Here is a 22,637-nt window from a genome sequence, read left to right as displayed (position 1 = left end):
TGGAGGGGGCAGCTCTGTCCAGGGGCCGGCTTGGCGTCCGTTGTGGCCGTGGAGGGGGCAGCTCTGTCCAGGGGCCGGCTTGGCATCCGTTGTGCAGAAACTGGCGGTCGATACCCTTGGTTTCCTTTTCCCTCCATATTCGTTGCTCCGTCTTTATGAAGTGATTCTGCCGCTCCTGGGTTCACCTTCCTCACTCCGTCTTATTTCTTCCTACTTTCCAACCCTTTTTAGAGGTTCCCTGTCTGTGCACTTTTCTCCGCTGTGTCCTCTGAGTCGTCACGTGTCCAGCCGTGGCCCTGGTGTGGCTCATCCCTCTGTGGGATTGATCTTCCGCCATCATTCGCCCTATTGCTCGTCGCTCCTTTTCTCACGGCATCTTGTGACGATGCAGGATGATCGTTCTCAAGCCTTTGAGGATGTGAATTGGAATTTCCATTCCCCAGTTGTCTGGGTTTTCTGTGTGGCTGTTGTTCTGGGTGTTGATCTTGGTTCCTTGGTCTTTTAGTGCTGTTGGTCCTCCATGAATGCCCGGGGACCGTTGGGAAGAATCAGGGTGCTAGTCTGGGTAGTGGGTGCGGCGCTCAGCTTCAGCCGGGAGTCTGTTTCCGTGCCAGCCCCATGTCCCGCTGGAGAACTCCTCGGAGCCCTGGGCACGGGACAGCGTGTGTGGGCACAGGCGCGTGTGGTCAGAGGCGGGCGGAGCCCCCTGCCCACGTGCAGAGAAGGAGGGTGAGCGCTCCGCATGTGTGTCACGGCCAAGCTGCTTCCCCTCTCCCCTGCGTCTCGGCCTCTGTGTGCCCTGGAGCACGCTGCAGTTACGGCAGCCCCTGCCCACCTCCCTGCCCACGCCCAGACCCACAATGGGGCTCTCAGTGCTCCCAGCCAGGGCGTTCCCGCTCCCCTGGGAGCAGTTCTTGGGGCTATTCTGGGGGAGGGTGTGGCCGCTGCCAGCACCTCCACGCTGGCCTGGGCTGTGGCCAGCAGAGAGGAAGGAGGGGGAAGGCAGTTGACTCAGCTCTTTGGCACGGGGCTGTTACTTAATTCTACTGACCTGCACCGTGGCGCCTGGCCCGGCGCCTTGGGGAGGACGGCTCTTAGCTGTGTTGTGTGCACTGCTGGTGGACATGTGGGTCCTGGTTCCCCAGTTCTGGTCTGTGTCCGTGTGATTCGCGCCTTGTGGATGTTGGGCAGGGCGTCTGGTTTCCTCCCTTCTCGGTGCTGGTGCTATCCCCGTCATCCGGGTGTTGTGAGTTCAGTGGGACTCGGGGTGGGACAGAGAGCCTGAAGGGCTGTAAATGCACCTGCTCAGTCCATCACGCCCGTGAAAAACGGGGTCAGCACCGAGGGTTGAGTCTTGCCAAGGTGAACCAGCTCAGAAGGCCAGTTGCTCTTCTTCCTTCAAAACAGAAGCCTGGTGAGGAAGGTGGGAGCCGGGCTCTGGGGACGCTGAGTGCCATCATGCTGGTGACTTCCCTCTTTCAGATCCTGAACGTCACCGTCACTGCTTCCCGGGCGGCTCCCCGGCGAGGACCGGTCCACATCATCTTTGGCGTCCGGGGCGTGCAGGGGTTTCTGAATGGGTCGGAGGTGAGCGAGCTGCTCAGGAACCTGAGCGTGGTGGAGTTCAGCTTCTACCTGGGCTACCCGGTGCTGCAGATCGCAGAGCGTGAGTATGGGACGTGGCCGTGCGGGCTTGCTGTAAAACGAATGAAGCGAGGACTGTTTCTCAGAGCGGTTTTGGGCCCACAGGGACTATGGTGGGAGGAGTAAGGATTTCCCGCGTGCCCCGCCCCGCCCCAGCACACAGCCCTTCGTCAGAGCTGTCACTGGCTGCCACTGGTGGACCCGTCGGTGTCAGGGGCTCTGTGGGTGTGGACAGTTGTGGAATGACAGTGACAGTCTCATCCCGAGCGTCCTCTTGTTTCCAATGAAATCTGCCCCCAAGCCTAGAGTACAATCAGATTTCAGCCAGGAAGGGCCTACAGACCCTCTGTACACACCGTGCCTTGCCTTACCATTCTCTGGAGAATAAAGGGAGTGTTTAAAAACCACGCCAGCCCTGCAAGAGCCAGAACTGTGGGGACAGAGAGCAGGCCCGTGGCTGTCAGAGGGTGGGAGCAGGGAGGTCGTTTGAGAAACAGTGGCAGAGGCAGGTGCCGGTGCTGTGGTGCAGCGGGTTAAGCTGGGGCTTGTGACACCAGCATCCTGCATGGGCGCCGGTTCAAGTCCCAGCTGCTCCACTTCTGATCCAGCTCCCTGCTATGTCCTGGGAGGACAGTGGAGGATGGCCCGAGTCCTGGGGCCCCTGCACCCACATGGGAGACCCAGATGGTGTTCCAGGTTTGTGACTCAGCTGTGGCTCAGCCATGGAGGTTGTGGCCATTTGGGGAGTGAACCAGCAGGTGGAAGATTCTCTCTCTCACTTCCTCTCTTTCTCTCTCCCTGTGCCTCTCCCTCTTTCTCTGTCACTCTGCCTTTTAAATAAATAACTCTTAAACAAAAAGATGGTACAGGCAGTGTGGGCAATGAGTGTATTAACTTCCAGTCCAGTCCTTGTCTCCTGCAGAGGTAAAAGCACTAAGTGGAGACAGAATCATTTAGCAATACACACTCACGTGTGAGTGTGGCCCACCCTACAGAGTGGTCCAAGGGTTGCCCACGAGTGTGAGAGAGTGAGAACACGAGAACTGTACTTCTAAGCATGGTCCATGGTGGAGAAGGGGAGAAAATGAGAGTGCCATCTCACTCACTCTCCACCACTTTTTTTTTTTTAATAAATTACTTTTTCATTCTATCTGTTCATGAACTTTTAAAAAAGGATTTATTTATTTATGGGGGGGGGGATATCTTCCACCCACTGCTTTACTTCCCAAATGGTCATAGCAAAGCCAGGAGCCAGGAACTCTATTCTGGTCTCCCATATGGGTGTCAGGGGCCCAGCACTGGGGCCATCTTCTGTTGCTTTCCCAGGTGCATTAGCAGGGAGCTGGATCGGAAGTGGAGCAGTCAGGACTTGACCTGGTGCTCACATGGGATGCCAACATCGCAGGCTAGGGGCTTAACGTGCTGCATCACAACACCAGCCCCATCCAGTTCTTCTTATGAGGTAGGGGTGGTGCCTTAATCAGATACACAAGTGGGGTGGCATCTTAGGATGAGACAGGTGCATCGTGGGTAGGTGGGTACATCAAGCTGACAGTTACAGAGACAGGTGTTGCTTTGCAGGGCATAGCAGTTCCAGCTCATCTAAACTCTGGCTGTGCATCCCACCACGTCGAGATGGGGGAGATGAAGCTGCTCTGTGTCCTCATTATGTGGCGGTTGTGTGGTTGTGCATTTATCAGAACCCATAAAACTGGGCCAAAAAGTAGATTTTAGTCTGTAAATTTGTAAAAATAAAAATAAAGGAAAGCAAGCCTTTGTTCCTGGCTGAAGCATTCGCATTCACAGTGCAGGAAGAGAGCAGAGGGAAGGGGTTGGAGGGAGAAGGTTTATTTCAAAATCAGATTCCAGAGTTGAATCAGGCAAAAAACCAAGAAATTCTTCAAAATGGAGCAGCCAAATGGCCCGATGATTCTTAATGCACTTCAGCCGTTGCTGAAGTACAAAAGTAGGCGGGCACAAGATTGTTATTGACAAATAGTGACTTTCAGTTACACACCGCACACGTGTGGCGGAAACGGTGAGGGTGCTGGGCGTGAGGTGCGGGCCGGCCGTCTGCGGAGAACGCCAGGGCCGCCGGTGCCCACCTCTGGACAAGGATGCTGAGAGGAGGACTTGGGGGGACCCCAATCCCCCCAGTGTGCTCAGAGGAGGACTTGGGGTGACCCCATGGTCCCCAGTGTGCTCAGAGGAGGACTTGGGGCGACCCCATGGTCCCCAGTGTGCTCAGAGGAGGACTTGGGGTGACCCCATGGCCCCCAGTGTGCTCAGAGAGAGGACGTGAGATGACCCCATGGCCCCCAGTGTGCTCAGAGAGAGGACTTGGGGTGACCCCATGGCCACCAGTGTGCTCAGAGAGAGGACTTGGGGTGACCCCATGGCCCCCAGTGTGCTCAGAGAGGACTTTTGGTGACCCCATGGTCTCCAGTGTGCTCACAGAGATGACTTGGGGCAACCCCATGGCCCCCAGTGTGCTCAGAGGAGGACTTGGGGTGACCCCAATCCCCCCAGTGTGCTCAGAGAGAGGACTTGTGGTGACCCCATGGTCCCCAGTGTGCTCAGAGGACTTGGGGTGACCCCATGGCCCCCAGTGTGCTCAGAGAGAGGACTTGGGGTAACCCCCATGGCCCCCAGTGTGCTCAGAGAGAGGACTTGGGGCGACCCCATGGCCCCCAGTGTGCTCAGAGAGAGGACTTGTGGTGACCCCTTGGCCCCCCAGTGTGCTCAGAGAGAGGACTTGTGGTGACCCCTTGGCCCCCCAGTGTGCTCAGAGAAAGAACTTGTGGTGACCCCTTGGCACCCCAGTGTGCTCAGAGAGGACTTGTGGTGACCCCATGGTCCCCAGTGTGCTCAGAGGACTTGGGGTGACCACATGGCCCCCAGTGTGCTCAGAGAGAGGACTTGGGTTGACCCCATGGCCCCCTGTGCTCAGAGGACTTGGGGCGACCCCATGGTCCCCAGTGTGCTCAGAGTTAGGACTTGGGGTGACCCCATGGCCCCCAGTGTGCTCAGAGGAGGACTTGGGGTGACCCCATGGTCCCCAGTGTGCTCAGAGAGAGGACTTGTGGTGACCCCTTGGCCCCCCAGTGTGCTCAGAGAGAGGACTTGTGGTGATCCCATGGCCCCCAGTGTGCTCAGAGAGAGGACTTGGGGTGACCCCATGGTCCCCAGTGTGCTCAGAGAGAGGACTTGGGGTGACCCCATGGCCCCCAGTGCGCTCAGAGGAGGAATGGGGTGACCCCAATCCCCCCAGTGTGCTCAGAGAGAGGACTTGTGGTGACCCCATGGCCCCCAGTGTGCTCAGAGAGGACTTGTGGTGACCCCATGGCCCCCAGTGTGCTCAGAGAGGACTTGTGGTGACCCCATGGCCCCCCAGTATGCTCAGAGAGGACTTGTGGTGACCCCATGGCCCCCAGTGTGCTCAGCGAGGACTTGTGGTGACCCCATGGCCCCCCAGTGTGCTCAGAGGAGGACTTGGGGTGACCCCATGGTCCCCAGTGCGCTCAGAGAGAGGACGTGAGATGACCCCATGGCCCCCCAGTGTGCTCAGAGAGAGGACTTGTGGTGACCCCATGGCCCCCAGTGTGCTCAGAGAAATGACATGGGGGGACCCCATGGCCCCCAGTGTGCTCAGAGGAGGACTTGGGGTGAACCCTTGGCCCCCAGTGTGCTCAGAGAGAGGACTTGGGGGGACCCCATGGTCCCCAGTGTGCTCAGAGAGAGGACTTGGGGTGACCCCATGGTCCCCAGTGTGCTCAGAGGACTTGGGGTGACCCCTTGGCTCCCCAGTGTGCTCAGAGAGAGGATTTGTGGTGACCCCATGGTCCCCAGTGTGCTCAGAGAGAGGACTTGTGGTGACCCCATGGCCCCCCAGTGTGCTCAGAGAGAGGACGTGAGATGACCCCATGGCCCCCCAGTGTGCTCAGAGGACTTGGGGTGACCCCTTGGCTCCCCAGTGTGCTCAGAGAGAGGATTTGTGGTGACCCCATGGTCCCCAGTGTGCTCAGAGAGAGGACTTGTGGTGACCCCAATCCCCCCAGTGTGCTCAGAGGACTTGGGGTGACCCCGTGGTCCCCAGTGTGCTCAGAGAGAGGACTTGGGGCGACCCCATGGCCCCCAGTGTGCTCAGAGAGAGGACTTGGGGCGACCCCATGGCCCCCAGTGTGCTCAGAGGACTTGGGGTGACCCCATGGCCCCCCAGTGTGCTCAGAGAGAGGACGTGAGATGACCCCATGGCCCCCCAGTGTGCTCAGAGAGAGGACTTGGGGCGACCCCATGGCCCCCAGTGTGCTCAGAGAGAGGACTTGGGGCGACCCCATGGTCCCCAGTGTGCTCAGAGGACTTGGGGTGACCCCTTGGCTCCCCAGTGTGCTCAGAGAGAGGATTTGTGGTGACCCCATGGCCCCCCAGTGTTCTCAGAGAGGACTTGGGGTGACCCCATGGCCCCCCAGTGTGCTCAGAGAAATGACATGGGACCCCATGGTCCCCAGTGTGCTCAGAGAGAGGACTTGTGACCCCATGGTCCCCAGTGTGCTCAGAGGACTTGGGGTGACCCCATGGTCCCCAATGTGCTCAGAGAGAGGACTTGGGGTGACCCCATGGCCCCCAGTGTTCTCAGAGAGGACTTGGGGCAACCCCATGGCCCCTAGTGTGCTCAGAGGACTTGGGGCGACCCCATGGCCCCCAGTGTGCTCAGAGAAATGACATGGCTTTACCCCATGGCCCCCCAGTGTGCTCAGAGGAGGACTTGGGGTGACCCCATGGCCCCCCAGTGTGCTCAGAGAGAGGATGTGAGATGACCCCATGGCCCCCAGTGTGCTCAGAGAGAGGACTTGGGGCGACCCCATGGCCCCCAGTGTGCTCAGAGAGAGGACTTGGGGCAACCCCATGGCCCCCAGTGTGCTCAGAGGAGGACTTGGGGTGACCCCATGGCCCCCCAGTGTGCTCAGAGAGAGGACGTGAGATGACCCCATGGCCCCCCAGTGTGCTCAGAGAGAGGACGTGGGGCGACCCCATGGCCCCCAGTGTGCTCAGAGAGAGGACTTGGGGCGACCCCATGGCCCCCAGTGTGCTCAGAGGACTTGGGGTGACCCCATGGTCCCAAGTGTGCTCAGAGAGAGGACGTGAGATGACCCCATGGCCCCCAGTGTGCTCAGAGAGAGGACTTGGGGCGACCCCATGGCCCCCAGTGTGCTCAGAGAGAGGACGTGAGATGACCCCATGGCCCCCAGTGTGCTCAGCGGCCGTGCACATCCCCGTGTCCACACTAACCTGGCCTTTGCTATTCCTTGTGTAGAGCTCCATAGGGCAGTGCATGGTGACCCCTGGTGCTCCCCACCGTGAGGGGACCCCCGGCACTCCCCGCCACGCCGTGCTCGCCTTTCTGATGGCTGCAGATGCGTTTCTCATGGATTTTTCTCCTTCCCTCGCTCTCTCTCCCAGCCTTCCAGTACCCACAGCTCAACTTATCCCAGTTGCTGAAGTCTTCCTGGGTCAGAACAGGTAGGTCTGTGTCATGGCCGGGAGCCACAAGCACGAGGGGGCCGCCCAGGCACCTTCCGCTCTTCCCTAAATTCAGGGCCGAATGTGCCTTACGTTCTTGGCAGTGAACGAGAAAGGGGTCATGCGTGGCTGTGGGAGGGGTGGCACCCAGAGGGTTGAGCTCCTTTAAGTTCACGCGTCAAGGCCCGGGCACAGTCTCAGGAGCTCGGGACAGGAGAGGCCCGGAAACAGGGGTCTTGTCTTTTTTCTGAAAGTATCCTTTGTTCAGTTTTGGGTGGACAAGCGTACTTAGGGTTTCGGCTTGCAGAGGAGGCCTGTCTCACCTGGTGCACGGTCTGACAGCTACCCGTGACCTCATCGGCGAGCCAGCATGCAGACTGCACAGGGCCTGGTGGTGCGCAGTGAGCAGCGCTGGCCACTCCCGGGGCCCCGTGTCCCGCACGGTCTGCCGGATCCCGCGGTGTCCCTCGTAAAGGCCCCACATCTTTGCGGGGGTTGTCGGCCCCATTTTCTGGGCCATCTTCCTGGTGGTTCAGAGCCTTGCCCAGTCTGTCTGATGAAAAGCACGTGCCGTTCCCCTCTGCCCTGCTGACGTGCTGATTGTCTGCTCAGATAATCTTGTCGGAAGCAGATAACCCAAGACGGGCAGGCACCCTGTTCTGAGGTTGGTTTGTGAGTCCAGGCCTTAAGCTAGGAACTCAGGCTGTCCAGACGTTTTGAGATAAGTGCAGACCAGAGGCTGGGTCTGGGGTAGTTGCTCTGTGCTGCAAAGCTCCACAGCCGAGTTCCTGGGACCTGGGCCACCGGCCGGTGTGATGCTTCAGGCTGGGGGCTGGGGACAGGGCTCAAGATCACGTCTGGGCTCTGCCTGAGCCGTTCACGTTTACTTTCCCCTTTTAAACGTCTCCCCTCGGGGCACGGGCAGTTTCTGGTGATGTTAATCTCTCTCTCACACACACCCCTCTGTCTCCCGCTGACCTGCTCTGGCCGCTGTTCCCTCTCGATTCTAGTCCTCCTGGGCGTGGTGGAGAAGCAGCTACAGAACGACGTGTTTCCGGCCGAGATGGAGCGCAAGCTGGCGCAGCTGCTCGGGGAGGTTTCCAGCCGCAGGCGCGTGTGGAGACGGGCCACCATCGCTGCCGGGAACAGCGTGGTGCAGGTACTCCAGCTCGCAGGAGGCCCCGCCCCACACTGCCAGCCCTGGATCCTGCCCTGTTTATGCAGAGAAGCAAACCAGGGCACCTTGGGGTTTCCACCGCTGCTGTATTAGCAGCAACTGGGAGTGGCCGCGCGACAGTTTGGCTGAGGTCTAGCCGAGGGCTTGGGTTGTCCTTCGCAAGTGTTCACTAGCAGTAGACCTGGGGAGTGCCGCGGCAGAACTGTGCTGCTCTTGTTTTCCAAAGAGCATTTATTGTTTAAGATTTATTATTTGAGAAGCAGAGTTAGAGAGAGGTGTCTTACTTCCACTGGTTCACTCCCTAGATAGCGGCAACAGCCAGAGCTGGGCCAACCTGAAGCCAGGAGCTTCTTCCGGGTCTCCCACGTGGGTGCAGGGCCCCACGGACTTGGGCCATCTTCCACTGCTTTCCCAGGCCACAGCAGAGAGCTGGATCCAGAGAGGAGCAGTCGGGACTAGAACCGGTGCCCATATGGATGCCCGCTGCAGTTGGAGGCTTAGCTTGCTACGGCACAGCGCTGGTCCACCAAATAGTATTTTAATTACTGAAACGTAGCCTGTTTTGTGGAATGGGAGTGTTGTTGATAGCGTCGCAGAGGTGAGGCATTCAGCGGTTGAGACCCGAAGCCATCGCGGAGAGAGGGCCATTTCCTGCCCCATTCCAGCAGCTCACCCTCTGCCTCCTGCCAACCTGCCCGTTTCAGATCACCCCAGATCTGCTTCGCTAAACTGGCAGGCGGGTTACAAAAGACAGATTTGCGTGAATGGGAAAGTGACCCACTTTTAAAATGAGGATTTTTCCCTTCTAAGCTGCTAGGGAAATGGCTTTTCAGAAACAGGAAACCAGGGCAAAGCTCTGAGCTGTGGGGCGGGGCTGGCTGCTGGGTGGGGAGGGGGGTGGCGCAGGGCATTAGAGACAAAGGGGGAAGGCGCCGGCCGGTGAGGACGCAGCGCTGGGCTTCGTCCTCCTCGCGCGTCCTCCAGGTTTCCCTTTTGGTATCAGCATTGCGCTCTCTTCCCCTCCCAGAACGTGGTTCTCGGGCTCTGAGATACTCCTGGTTTCTTTGCCAGATGCAGTGAATTTAGAGATTAAAAAAGAATAAAAATTGAGAGTGATCATTAAATAAGTGAGAACAAAGGGTGAGAATTGAAACGAATTGTCACGAGTTTGATTTGATAGCCCCTGGTGTCAGGAGTTCAAGGTGTGGGTTGGTTGGTTCATGCACACGGAACAGCTACAGAGCACCTGGAAAGGGTGCTACACTGGAGACCCAGGCTTCTCAAAAAAGGCAACAGTGTCGCCAACGCAGAAGTTAGCGAAGCTGCCCTGGCTCAGGGTGCCATCCGACAGGGCCCTCACAAACCAGGCTGCGCTGCCCTTCCCGCTGAGGGTGGTCAGCGGCGAAGCTGTGGACAAGGCTCTGTTTAGCAGTGCTCTCATCAGAACTTAATTGTGGTGTTCAAAACAAGCTTTTTTTTTTTTGACAGGCAGAGTGGACAGTGAGAGAGAGAGACAGAGAGAAAGGTCTTCCTTTTTGCCGTTGGTTCACCCTCCAATGGCCGCTGCGGCCGGCGCATCTCGCTGATCCGAAGCCAGGAGCCAGCTGCTTCTCCTGGTCTCCCATGCGGGTGCAGGGCCCAAGGACTTGGGCCATCCTCCACTGCCTTCCCGGGCCATAGCAGAGAGCTGGCCTGGAAGAAGGGCAACCGGGATAGAATCCGGCGCCCCAACCGGGACTAGAACCCGGTGTGCCGGCGCCGCAAGGCGGAGGATTAGCCTGTTAAGCCACGGCGCCGGCCTCAAAACAAGCTTTTAATGTCTAGCGGTTGGGAATACGTAACTTAGAATTTGTCATATGTTGGAATATTCAACCATTATTGTTTTTTTTTTTAAATATTTAGTTTATTTATTTGAAAGACAGAGTTACAGAGAGAGGTAGAGACAGAGAGAGAGAGGTCTTCCATCCACTGGTTCACTCCCCAGATGGCTGCAATGGCCGGAGCTGTGCTGATCCGAAGCCAGGAACCAGGAGCTTCTTCCAGGTCTCCTATGTGGGTGCAGGGGCCCAAGGACTTGGGTCATCTTCTTCTGCTTTCCCAGGCCACAGCAGAGAGCTGGATTGGAAGTGGAGCTGCCGGAACTTGAACCGGCGCCCATATGGGATGCTGGCGTTTTAGGCCAGGGCTTTAACCCTCTGCACCACAACGCCAGCCCCACCATTATTGTGTTGAATTAGTGATACAGAAAAATGCTCGAGAAGCTGCAGAAGTATATATGCAGTATAATGAAAACATTAAATATAGAATTTGTGGGCAAAAAAAAGGGTGGCAGGAAACGTGCCAAATGTGGCAGTTTTCTTTAATTGGTTCAAATTCAGGCGATTTTCATTGTTCTTTATACATTTTTGCATGTGTTTTTCAAAATTTCTCCAACAGGGCTTATCCTCCATATAGTGAACATATGATTTTAATCAGAAAATAATTTGAAAAATGCAGCTGGGGGACTGGCCCTGGGGTGTGGCAGTGTGTCACTGCCAGCATCGCCCGCATCCCATGTCAGGACACTGGCTCCAGTCCCAGCTGCTCTGCTTCCCACCCAGCTCCCTGCTGATGCACCTGAGAAAGCAGTGGGAGATGGCCCAAGTGCTTGGGCCTCTGCCACCCGTGTGGGGGAGCCTGATGGAGTTCTTGGCTCCTGGTTTCAGCCTGGTCCAGCCCTAGCCATTGTGGCATTTGGGAAGTGAACTAGTGGATGGAAGATCTCTCTCTGTTTCTCTCTGTCACTCTGCCTTTCAATTAAGTAAATAAATACATAAATAAATCTTGGAAATGTGAAACTGAAATGTTAGCCCAGGTGCTGACTGCACAGTCGTGTGGCTGTTTGGATTCTGGACACAAGTAGATTTTACTGTGGGGTTTCAGGCCGGATGGACTTGTGAAGTCTTTCATCACAGTGGGTGTCACTGGATATTCAGATGGGGATTTCTATAAGAGGGAAGCATTCAGTAAAATGAAAAGGTACACAGGTGCATAGAGCCTGCTTACTTTCCAGTAGCCCTGGGAATTCCATTCTGAAGGCACATGGAAGTTAGACCCTGTACAGCCTGGAGTGGAGACCGGGGAGTAGGTGGCAAAGGACAGGACAGACGAGCCTTTGGGTGGGATGAAGCAGGAAGAATGTTCTGGGGGGTGGAGGGTGGTGAAAGTTGGGACCTGGGTTGTTCACGGGCTTTGGCTGTGACGTGGAGGGAGGAGTTCACGGGGAGTTCATCGAGTTGCTGGTTTGCCTGAGTTCTCCTGTGGTGTGGGAGGAGTCTGGCACCTGTGCCTAGAGCGCAGGGAGGGGCTGCAAGTCCCAACACACGGGCAGGGAAGTCGAGACCACAAGTTCACTTTGTGTGCATTTATAAAGGGCTCAGGGTTGCTTCTGAATCGTTTCTAGGACATCAGTCTAGGGTTTTGCTGGTGTCTAAATGGTTGGCACGTTCTCAAGAGACATAACAACAAAATAAGGTGCTGTCTTGAGAAACACTCTGATCCGACAAGTCCTCTGGATTCTGAAGTACTAACGTGAGAGGGCTTCCCTGTGACACCAGAGAGAGAAGTTCTGCAATAAGATTGACCCACAGTATTGTGCTTTTAGGGTGCCCCTGCGGCACACACGGTCGTGTCACACTGGGCAACACGAGGAGTCAGGTGCTGGGTAGAGGCAGGGGGGTACCATCCCCCGATGCTCTCCATGCCAACGACTTACCCGGCCCACGGGTCAGCGGAGCAGGATGAGAGGATGGCTGTAGACCTCCTGGTCCCAGCCCCCTATTCTGTGGTCTGCTTGTCCACATGCAGCAGGCACAGAGGGCCCGTCATTGTAACTGTCTGCGTTCCAAGGTGACCCTGTGGTCCCAAACGGGGTTGGGAGCCTGGCCTGAGGGCTGGAACAAATCCTGAGCAGCCCAGGCAGGATGGGGGTGCCCCGGGGAGGGGTGTCTCAGTGCCGTGGCGCGTTGTCTTCCAGGTGGTCAACGTGTCCCGGCTGGAAGGGGACGACGATCCCGTGCAGCTCATCTACTTCGTGGAGGACCAGGATGGAGAGAGGCTCAGTGCTGTCAGGTCTTCAGACCTCATCAACAAGATCGATCTGCAGCGAGCAGCCATCATCTTGGGTTACCGAATTCAAGGCGCCATTGCCCAGCGTGAGTGTGCGATGCTGGCGTCCAACGCCGGTCTCCTGTGCGTGAGCTCTGAGTGGAAAGCAGTGTGATGGGTGTGGAGTGGACACGTGTGAAGCCCTTGTCATGAAGTGGCACTTCCTATAAGATGCCCGTCGTTCAGATCCGTTGTTCCTTGGATTTCAGTCGCTCGTAGATGCGGCTTTTGACTGTTTTTTCCACCCAGCATTTTGTGTCCGTGGTGTTGGTACCTTACTTGGGTTTTGAGACCTCACCCCTACTCCTGGACATGTCTCTTTTTAGCCTGCGTGTATTTATTCCAGAATCTCCCATGTCACACTCAGTGAGTCACGCAGGAAGCCGGGAGGTACACTCTGGTTTGTTGGCTTCCCCCAGGGTCTTTGGCACAAAGAAGCCCTTGATCCTTACCCATAGCAGCCCTGTTTCCCTCCCAGCCTGTGGGCTCACTGCTCCACCATTTAAAAAAGGTATTTGATGGTTCTTTGTTATTGTTGGAAGGCCCCGGCCCCTGCCCTCTGCCAGGGACTGGTCTCGGTGCCTTTTTTTTTTTTTTTCCAACTTGCAGATTTGGGGGAATGTATTTAAAATCAAGGAAAAGGAAGGGCATGGGCGAGCATGTTTCTCTAAATAGACCTTTATGAATCAGAGGGTTTTAATGGGGATGTTTTCTCCTTCTGATCTGAAGAGCCTTCCTTGTAAGAGCACAGTGACACTCGCTCCCAGCCATGCAGGGGTAAATAAATGTTGGGAAGAAATCCAGCATCTGAGAGTATTAAAAACTCTTTGCAAAAAAAGAAATCTGTAGGAGACGGGGCAGTTTGAAAAAGCGAGCCGAGCAGTGGCGTTGAAGCCGTCCTCGGCAGAGGAAGGGTCCCTCGTCCCTGAGACGCACGGGGTGTGGACGATGGGCGACGCTCTCCATCGAGTGGGCGACGGCGGCAGCGTGGGAGCAGGCTTCCCTCTGCAGCTCCTGTCGCTGTATTGGAGAGTGGTTGCACACCAGCGCAGGGGAGGAAACCACTGCCGCACTTGCTGACGCCTCCCTCTGAGTGACGTTCCTGCCTGCACTCACCCCGAGCACTCGACATTTTAAACAAGGTTGATTGCAACAGCATCTGCGTACCTTCACACCCCCTTCCATCTGGTCCTGCCCCCTCTCTTTGCTCAGTGCACACCGGAAACCACGCGGGCAACAGTCTTGGGGCTCCGGGGTTGGTGGTAGATGGGAGCCCCGGCAGCACCAGGGCCAGTCCCGGCCTTGGGGACCCCAGAGATCGGTCTGTCTCAGCTGGGCTGTCCTTGGTTAGAGTGAAGAAGAGAGCACACAGTTCTCTCAGCTCCTCGGTTTGGTGCTGTCACTGTGTCTATGCTGTCAGTTTTTATGCAAAATTAGCTACGTGTATAAACTATGCTCAGAGCAAAGTTAAAAATACCAGATTTTTTTTTTTTTTAACATTTTGCTACCTTTCCGCACGTCTCAGGAATCTGTGTTCGAATTTGGGCTTTTTCCATAGTGCATTTGATTCCGAATGCTTAATCCCGATCTTGTCACACCCTCGGGGTTCTCAACCCAAAGGAAGACCTGCACCGAGAACCTTTGCTGTTGTTGCCTCTTTGAGCATGTGCATTTGGTCCCACAGCAGGTAATGCCCCTCACGGGTGTGAGAGCTTGAGTCTTCAGCCCTGCCTGGGAGTGAGATTACCGGCCGAGACAAGAGCAGAGGAGCGGTGTGGCAGGGTGATGCATCTCCATAGGAAGAGGCATTTTAAATGCATAAGACGTGCTATTTGCAAAGCAAAGATAACAAAACTAAAGAGTTTAGACCAGGGAGAGGTGAGTTCTTCTGAAGTGGCCTTCAAGGGTGAGGAGGTGGGCAGAGAGGAGAGGACATCTGGCTTCGTGGAACTCCTGACCAGGCCCCGAGCGTGAGAAGCGTTGAGCCGTGTAGGGCGAGCACAGAGCACACGGGCAGCAGGGGTGGCAGAGGCCTGGGGAGGAGTGCTCAGGACGACGGACGACCTTGCCAAGCCCGGGGAGGTGAGGACCGAGGCAGGTGGGGAGGGCCATCCCGTCCGTAGTGTGGGGCCTGGCAGGTTCGCTGCAGTGCAACCTAGAAATCACGGCAAGCAGCTCAAGTTCAGCACTTGGATCCAAGGTCGCATTTCAGGGGTGGAGGGAGGCAGCTAGGAGAGCAAAGAAGACAGAGAGAGCTCGGTTTCCAGAGCGACAGCGAAGCCTCATCGGGAAAAACGTAGAGATCATCTTTATTGTTGCTGTGGTGCTGAAATACGTGCAGCGGAGTTTCCCGTCTCAACCGTTTACATCGTCCAGTTCGGTGGCGTTCGGTGGATTCACAGCGCTGGTGACTCTCACACTGTCTGTTTCCAGATCTTTCTCATTTCTCAAACAGAAGCCCCATTCAGCAGCAGCTCCCCGGCCCCCGTGCCCCCGGCCCCGGCCGCCACGGCTCTGTGGGTTTGCCTGTTCTGGGCACCGCCTACGAGCGGCCCATACACCATTTGTTCTTTTGTGTCTGGCTCCTTTCGCTTAGCATAGTGTCTCTCCTCCCCGAGTGGCGCCTGTCGGAGCCCCTCCCCGTTGGCAGCTGAGGGATTTTCCATCGTGTGGGCACACCGCGTTTTGTCTCTCCTGTCACCTGTTGATGGACACCTGGGTTGTTCGGTCTTCTGGCTGTGCGGCTGTTGCTGCCAGGAGTGCTGCTGTCTGTGTCCCCTGCTGACGGGGAACAGCCCGGTGCGGTTGTGCTTGTGCGGTGTCTCGGCATCCGCGCTGGTACAGTATGGATGGCACTGGCACAGTAAAAACTTACTGAGCGACGCGGTCACTTGGTAACTGCCTTCCCCCGACTCCCAGGGACTTGGTCCGCTTGTCTGATCTTGTGTCCCCTCTTTAGAACTGTGTCTGGCACACTCGAGCCTTGGGTGTGTTTGTGGGGTAACCAGAGAAAGTTTGAGTGCTGAGGGGGGCAGGGGACAGGCTTCCTCCCACGAAGTACCCGACTGGAACCGGTGCCCTCCTGAGACCTGGGGCCTTTGCTGTGCTGACCGCACTGGTCATGACTGTACCAGAGGTACCGCTACCTTTCCCTTCGCTTCTGAAGACAGCCACTGGGGTACGAAGCTTCGGGTACGGAGGCGCCCTGCGGTGCAGATTTAGGGGCGAGATTGTCAGCAGACTGGGACCAGCCCAGTGGGCGTGGATTCAGCCGCGTGTCTTTGGGCCGGCCGTGTGTGTCCCTGTGGTCCCTCATGTCGTCCATGTCTAGGTCCACGTTGTATGTGTGTTTGCTCGCTCACGTTTCCCGTTGTCACGAGGGGACGGCTTGGAGAGCCGAGTCTTGCCAAGGAAGGCACGAGTTGCTAATGGGCCTTCATCCCCACCGCAGCTGTGGACAGGGTGAAGAGGCCATCAGCGGAGTCGCAGAGCAACAACCTGTGGGTCATCGTGGGCGTGGTCATCCCGGTGCTGGTGGTCATGGTGATCGTCACCATCCTCTACTGGAAACTCTGCCGCACAGACAAGCTGGACTTCCAGCCGGACACTGTGGCCAACATCCAGCAGCGGCAGAAGGTGAGGACCGGCCCCAGCGCTGGCGCAGCACCTGGGCGAGTGGGCATGGGAGGGGTACCAGCTGCTGATGCTGAGAGGTGGGGAGGGGCTTCCTGAGGCCTGGGGTGGGGTCACTGGTGTCCCCCAGTGTGTGTTCTGAGCTCTGCTGGGGGCTTAGTCTGGGGAGGGCCAGCCGGGAGGTCACCGGGTGCTGCGAGATGGGGGGTATTTCCTGAGGCCTGGGGCGGGGTCGCCGGTGTCCCCCAGCGTGTGTTCTGAGCTCTGCTGGGGGCTTAGTCCAGGGAGAGTCAGCCGGGAGGTGGCCAGAGGCTTTCAGAGAGCAGGGGCCAAGGGAGGCTGTCCCCTCCTGGGGCTCTGTCTCGCCTCTCACACACACAGCTCTGTTGGGTCACTCTCTCAAGTTGTCTCCCCACTTACCCACTTGGGCAAGACCACCTTGTCGTTAAAACCATAGTCCACGCCTTCGACATCTTGTTGGAAGATAGTGAATGGGCCGGGATTGCCAGTCTTTGTCTTTCTTTGAGTCGGTGCACTGAGGGCTCCTGGGCGGGTTTCCAGGTGACAAGCGCACTTCCGGTCCGGCTCCCTGGGAGCAGAGTGCGCCCTGTGCTGCAGAACTCTAGGCCGTCTGTTGGCTCCTGTGCCCCCGCCGCACTCTGCGGCCTTGGGTTGCGCCAGCACCTCCTTTGACACCCACTTTTTTTTTTTAGCAACTCTTTCTCTCCATGCGTCTTTCCAAAGCAGTCAACTCACTTTTTTTTTTTTTTTAATCAAAACAGCAATTCTCTTTTTGTACATATGTTCCAACGGTTTCTGGAGTAGTTGACCGGCACATGGGGTTTCCGAGCTCAGAAGTTGATTTCTGGCCGGCATCTAGCCTGCCCGGTGTGAGCAAAGCCTTGCCCGTGTCCTAGAGAAAGCGCCCGCTGCAGACGCCTAGCTCAGGGTGTGTCCCCAGGGGTGGACATGGCAGTCAGCCTGCTGTGTGAGCATTCGCTCTGTGGGCCTGCGAAGGCTTGAGAAACCCAAGCAAGCAAAAGGCAAAAGAAAAAAAAAAAACACTTCATATATATGGGAGAAAAAAGGCAAAAGACCAAGGAATAGGGTTACCCTAGGAACCCTGTAATTTCATTCGGTTGTCCTGGTAGAACAAATCCTGTGTTTGACAAACCTGCTGCTAAATGAAAAAGTTCTTTAAAATGTGTCTCCTGTAAAAGTATTATTGTTTCTTCTTATGGATTAACCAAACAATGCAACATCTTGATTAAATTGCAACCTTCTGGCTACCAGGTATATAATAGACACATTTTATGCATTAATGTTATATTTATTATCCGTCTTCATTTATTATTCACATAGTTGCTAGGTGGTTTCATTGTTGTTGTTTTCTACTAATGAATGGCATGGAAAAACAGGCTGGCAGAAAGGACTTCACACGCTGAATGATTCATAGTGTAAATTTCCCTGTAATAAGATCAGCAGTCGTTTAGGGAGTGATTTCGTTCTGGTGAGCATGTGGCTCCCGTGAGATCTAACCGTAGAGATGATTCTGAATTAGGGATTTTTGTGGTCTGCATTTCCCAACAGAAGCACATCCATTATCAGTCACTCCAGTAAACTTCCAAGGATGGGTGGAAAACAGGATGTTTCCCGAGCTGTCTCCTCTCGCAGTTACTTCCAAGATGGCTTCGCACCGCAGCCCAGTGCGGCATGAGCAGCCTCCGGCCTTGCGAGCTCCCTTTGCTACCCGCCCGTGTGTTCGGGGTGTGTGCTGGCAGAGCCTTCGGCCGGTGGATTCTGTCGGGGAACAGCTGGCTCCTGACAGTGCCGGGTGGGGGCTGGGAGGACGTTGCCAGCGTTCCCCAGGCCCCATCTTGCTTTGAGGGCATCATGGTCCACCGTGTAGCTCTGGCCGTGTGTTGGTGACAGCAAAACGATGCTCTTCCTTGAGTTTAAAAACTGACCTGCCTGCTTCCCAGGCCTGTCTTCCCTGATGGCCCAGCGAGAGCGAGGGCCACCAGCCGGGTGCTGCCGCTGCTCCGTCTCCTCCTCGCATGGCTCTGTCTTTGCCCTGCGCTGCTGGCCCTGCCGTTGGCGCCACCTCGCCAGCACTCTCCCGGGTCCGTCAGCAAATCCCAGAGCTGAGGACATCTGGAAAGGCTAAATCTGCAGACCCCAAACCAGGCCCCCGCCCCCTCTTCAGATGGTCTAGGAGTACATGGGGTCAAACATGGCCCCGGAGAGCGCCTTCTGTCGTGCTTTGAGGCAGGGCCCGTCTTACTTCCTAGAGTAGACAAGACCCCGCATTCTCTCAGCGGGAGTCCAAAGTCATCGCTTGTTGCGTTACCTAAGCAGCTCCAGTCCAGATCCTCTTCATGGATGGCAGTGGCTGGGGGCCCCGGCCCACGGGGCAGTGGACAGGCTGGCACCGCGGGCAGCCGGAGGGAGCCGCCGCAGGCCCTGGACCTTTAGTCTCCAAATACCGAGCTTTTGCTCTGAGGCAAGAGGCCAGGCCCAGTCACCTCCGCCCCCGAGGGCTTCGCCAGGGACAAGGATGGGTCCTCCACATGCTGGCCGGGCAGCTATGTCGTGGGAACTTGGAGAGCGTGGGTGCCTGCACCCTCTGAGAGCAGGTGGGAAGGTGGGGGAGATGGCACCGACCGGTCCCACGGTGATGGTGAGGAGCCCAGGAAGGGAGGAGAGGCACAGCCAACATGCAGGCGGCAGAGGGCCGGGCTCTGGGAGGCTGTCAGGCCACGGAAGGGACCGGAAGTTACGCTGTGGGCAGTGTGGTAGGCAGCCATCGGAGGGTTTCAGGAGGGAGGAGAGCAGCTTGGAGACATTCCCATCTGCGTGGACCGCTTGGGGAGCTGTGTGGACGGGGCCGTGGACAGGAGCTCTGTGAGCATTTCCTCCATCCTGGCCAAATCCTGCTCACCCCCTCAGGTCGCTCTTTGACCCCACAGGGATCCCCCTGAAGTCCAGTATGTAGGTGCACAGCCACTGTGGCCCGGAGCGGGCAGCACCAGGGAGTCCTGCCGGGGTCCCTGTGCTGTGAGTGCCGAAGACAGACAGATGGCAGTAGCTCTGCCCGTCCGCACCTTCTAAATGGAGATAGCACGGTCGCTCAGGGACTTCCACAGAGTACAGCAAGCAGGTATCCGTGCTCACGGCGGCGCTCCGTGCGCGATTGCTCGTTTTCATTCAGGCGCCTTTGGAATTTGCTCAGCGGCTTCCACGGTCATCTTCCCTGCTCCTTCGCAGGGGCTCAGGCTGGCCCGGGGACTGGGGACTTTGCCTCTGGTTGTATTTATGCTTTGACATGGGCCGGGCGTCTGTCCCGTGGCTTAGCTGAGCTCCGCCAGGCCTCCGGTCCGGTGGGGCACAGGCAGGGCAGCCTGTCCCCTCTGCTGCATTAAAGGAGCCGTCCCGTTCAGAAATCAGCGGTGCCTAACACGAGTGCTGAAGGCTCAGATTCATCTCGCGCCTCTTCTGTGGAGAGCGGATGGAGACCACTCCTGCACGTGGCCACTACAGATGCCGTGCCGACCGGACTCGGCTCTGGATTCTTCTGAGAAGAATTGGGCAAACTCCGAAATGTGGTCTGGAGAGTAGGAATGCTGCAGGGGCAGGGGGGCAGGGGCTCCCTCTGAGTCTCCCTCCGTCTGGAGCTGGCTTTTGTGCCACCCTTGAGTGCCGCTGAGTAGCCCGCTGCTGTTGCTATGGAAGGAGGTGACTCACCTCGCCTGTAGGTGGCAGGATCCAGCTGGATGTATTTAAAGATGTTAGGAAACAGATGGACAGCAAGTCAGCAGGACTTACATTTCATTTATGACATACACGCTTTTCACGCCTTTTAAGACTTATTTATTTGAAAGGCAGAGTGGCAGGTTTTCTTTCCATCTGCTGGTTTACTCCCCAGATGGCTGCAACAGGCTCTCGCAGCTGAAGCCCGGAGCCTGCAACTCCAGCTGGGTCTCCCTCGCAGGTGGCGGGAACTGAAGCATCGCGCCATCACCCGCTGCTTCTCAGGTGCGATGAGCAGGGAGGAGGCCTGGAAGTGGAGCAGTGGGGCCTTGAACCATTGCCCACATGGGACGTGGCTGTGGCTTAACCCCTGGCACCACAGTGCCGGCCCCCACATGCCCTGTCCTTGGTTCCCCACACTTGGTTGGCAGGTGTCACCGTGTGTCACACCCTGGGCTGACGTACCATCTGCCGAGCCCCGGTTCGTTTCCATGGCTGTGTGCGATGCTTCCGAACGCGGCTGCTTCTGCCGCTCGTCCGGCCCTGCAGCTGTAACGATGCCGCCCATGTCGTTGGCCTGGTGCTGTGGCATTGGTGCAGGGCGCTCACCTGAGCTTTTCTGCCCGTTTCCTGGGTGAGGCCTGGGAGTTTGCCAGGGCCCAGACTGGCTGTGCAGACGGCTCTCCAGGGATGGCTGCCTCGGGGCCCTTCGCTTGGAGGAAGCAGTCTGCAGCTTCTCCTTCAGCCGGTGGGAGTCACCCCCTTGCTCCAGAATGCACCAGCTATGCCATAGCAGGGTTTCACCACCTTTGTTGAATGGTGGTGGTGATGGCTGAATGACTGTTGGTTAAATCTCTATTTTTAAATTTTTCTTTAAAAATTTATTTAACAGGTAGAGTTGTAGTCAGTGAGAGAGAGAGACAGAGAGAAAGGTCTTCCTTCTGTTGGTTCACTCCCCAAATGGCCGCTATGGCCGACGCTGCACTGATCTGAAGCCACAAGCCAGGTGCTTCTCCTGGTCTCCCATGCGGGTGCAGGGCCCAAGCACCTGGGCCATCCTCCACTGCACTCCCGGGCCACAGCAGAGAGCTGGCCTGGAAGAGGGGCAACCGGGACTAGAACCCGGCGCCCATAAGGGATGCCGGCACCGCAGGCGGAGGATTAACCAAGTGCGCCACGGCGCCGGCCCCCGGTTGAATCTCTTACTCTCACTTGCAGACACTTTGCTCATGGAGCTAAAATGAGGTGCAGCTGGGGTTACCAACAAGCTAGACACTGGCGGTTGCTGGTGTTGGGGTTTTTAGTATCAGCTGTGAATAACTGGTGTCAAATCTCAGTGTTCTCAGCTATCTTAAAGAGGCGTGACCAGTGGGTACTTGAGAATTGTATAAGAAGATTTATAACTTAAGGTGAAATTGATATTTATGTATTTCATAGATTTTGATATAAAATTAGTGTCTGAGAGAGAAGATCCCATTGTAATCACCTGGAATGGATTTTGACTCTAGCTTGCCTGCTTTTTTCTCTACCCATTTTTAAATTTTAAAAATGTATTTTTTTCAAATAAATGAAGTGAAAAAACACAAAATAAAAATATTTTTTATTTTATTTGAAAGCTAGAGAGATGGGGGAAGAGTGAGACAAAGAGGTCAGTCTTGATCTTCTGTCTGCTGGTTCACTCTCCAAATACAACAGCCAGGGCTGGGCCAGGCCAAAGCCAGGAGCATGAACTCCATCCAGTTCTCCCCTGTGGGTGTCAGGGACACACCTAAAGCCATCATTTGCTACCTCCCAGGGTGTACATTAGCAGGAAGCTGGATCTGAAACAGGAGCCGGGATTCGAACCAGGCACTCTGATAGTGGGAGGCCAGCGGCTGCACCAGCTGCCTGCCCCTTTTAGAAACTTTGCAGTGTGCAGTGAAATCTTCGTGGGAATTTGCAGCAGCAGAGAGTGCACTGGACTGGTCGAGTGCGATTTGTGGAGCACAGTGATGGTGGCTGTGAACTGTGACCACAGAATCCGAACCTGTGGTGACGCAGGCATCTAAAGAGTACCTGAGACAATGAACAGACAAGAGCGTCGTGAGGGGCAGTGAGCTGCACATGCGTTCACGGGACCTGAACACAGGCCCACAGGCCCGCCCAGTGCTCATTTTTCATAGTTTTCTGTTTTAATTTTTAATCAGTTTTTAGCAGATTGGGTGTGATTTGTAGATCCGGTTCTAAGAACATAATGGTACCCCTCCTCCCTCCCTCCCTCCTTCTCTCCGCCCTCTTCCCTCTCTCCTCCCTCCCTCCTTTCCACTCTCCCTTCTCCCTTTCTCTTTTTTTTCAGTTTTTGAGGTGTCGTATTTTAAAATTACATTACAGTAAAAAGGCGTAATACTTAACTGTATAAGAAGTTTAACAAGTAAAAAGCAAAAGACTCAAGTTTAGTAGGAATGTAGACAACAGCTGTAAACAATAACTGAATGGAAAAACGACCATTTCACCCATATACAGTACATTTTAATGTAATCACAGATCATTAGAACTATAGTTGTATTACATTCTTAACCATTGGTTTGACAAAGGCATAGAACGAAGCTTTACAAAACTATGTTTGCAGCAATACTGGTGCGCACAGACATTTGTGTTTTTGTAAATGTGAGCTCCCACATATGAGGGGCACATGTGGTGTTTGTCTTTCTGTGCCCAGCTTATCTCACTCAGGGTGACGTCCTCCAGCTGTGTCCATTGTGCTGCAACTGGTGGACTTTCATTCTTT

General features: G+C 56.0%; 1 protein-coding gene across 1 annotated transcript in view; it reads left to right on the top strand.

The window, feature by feature from the left end:
• The window catches only part of KIAA1549 (KIAA1549 ortholog), a 150,429-nt gene that overhangs the window by 74,568 nt on the left and 53,224 nt on the right, over window positions 1–22,637 (top strand). Inside the window, exons 8-12 of the mRNA XM_062190478.1 lie at window positions 1,483–1,666; window positions 7,105–7,164; window positions 8,175–8,323; window positions 12,357–12,534; window positions 15,939–16,123. Of these exons, the coding sequence (XP_062046462.1) occupies window positions 1,483–1,666; window positions 7,105–7,164; window positions 8,175–8,323; window positions 12,357–12,534; window positions 15,939–16,123 (756 nt within the window). The remainder of the gene's footprint in view (window positions 1–1,482; window positions 1,667–7,104; window positions 7,165–8,174; window positions 8,324–12,356; window positions 12,535–15,938; window positions 16,124–22,637) is intronic.

Source organism: Lepus europaeus, chromosome 1, assembly GCF_033115175.1.
Source record: "Lepus europaeus isolate LE1 chromosome 1, mLepTim1.pri, whole genome shotgun sequence".
Lineage (NCBI taxonomy): Eukaryota > Metazoa > Chordata > Mammalia > Lagomorpha > Leporidae > Lepus > Lepus europaeus.
This window is presented reverse-complemented; position numbering and strand designations above follow the sequence as displayed.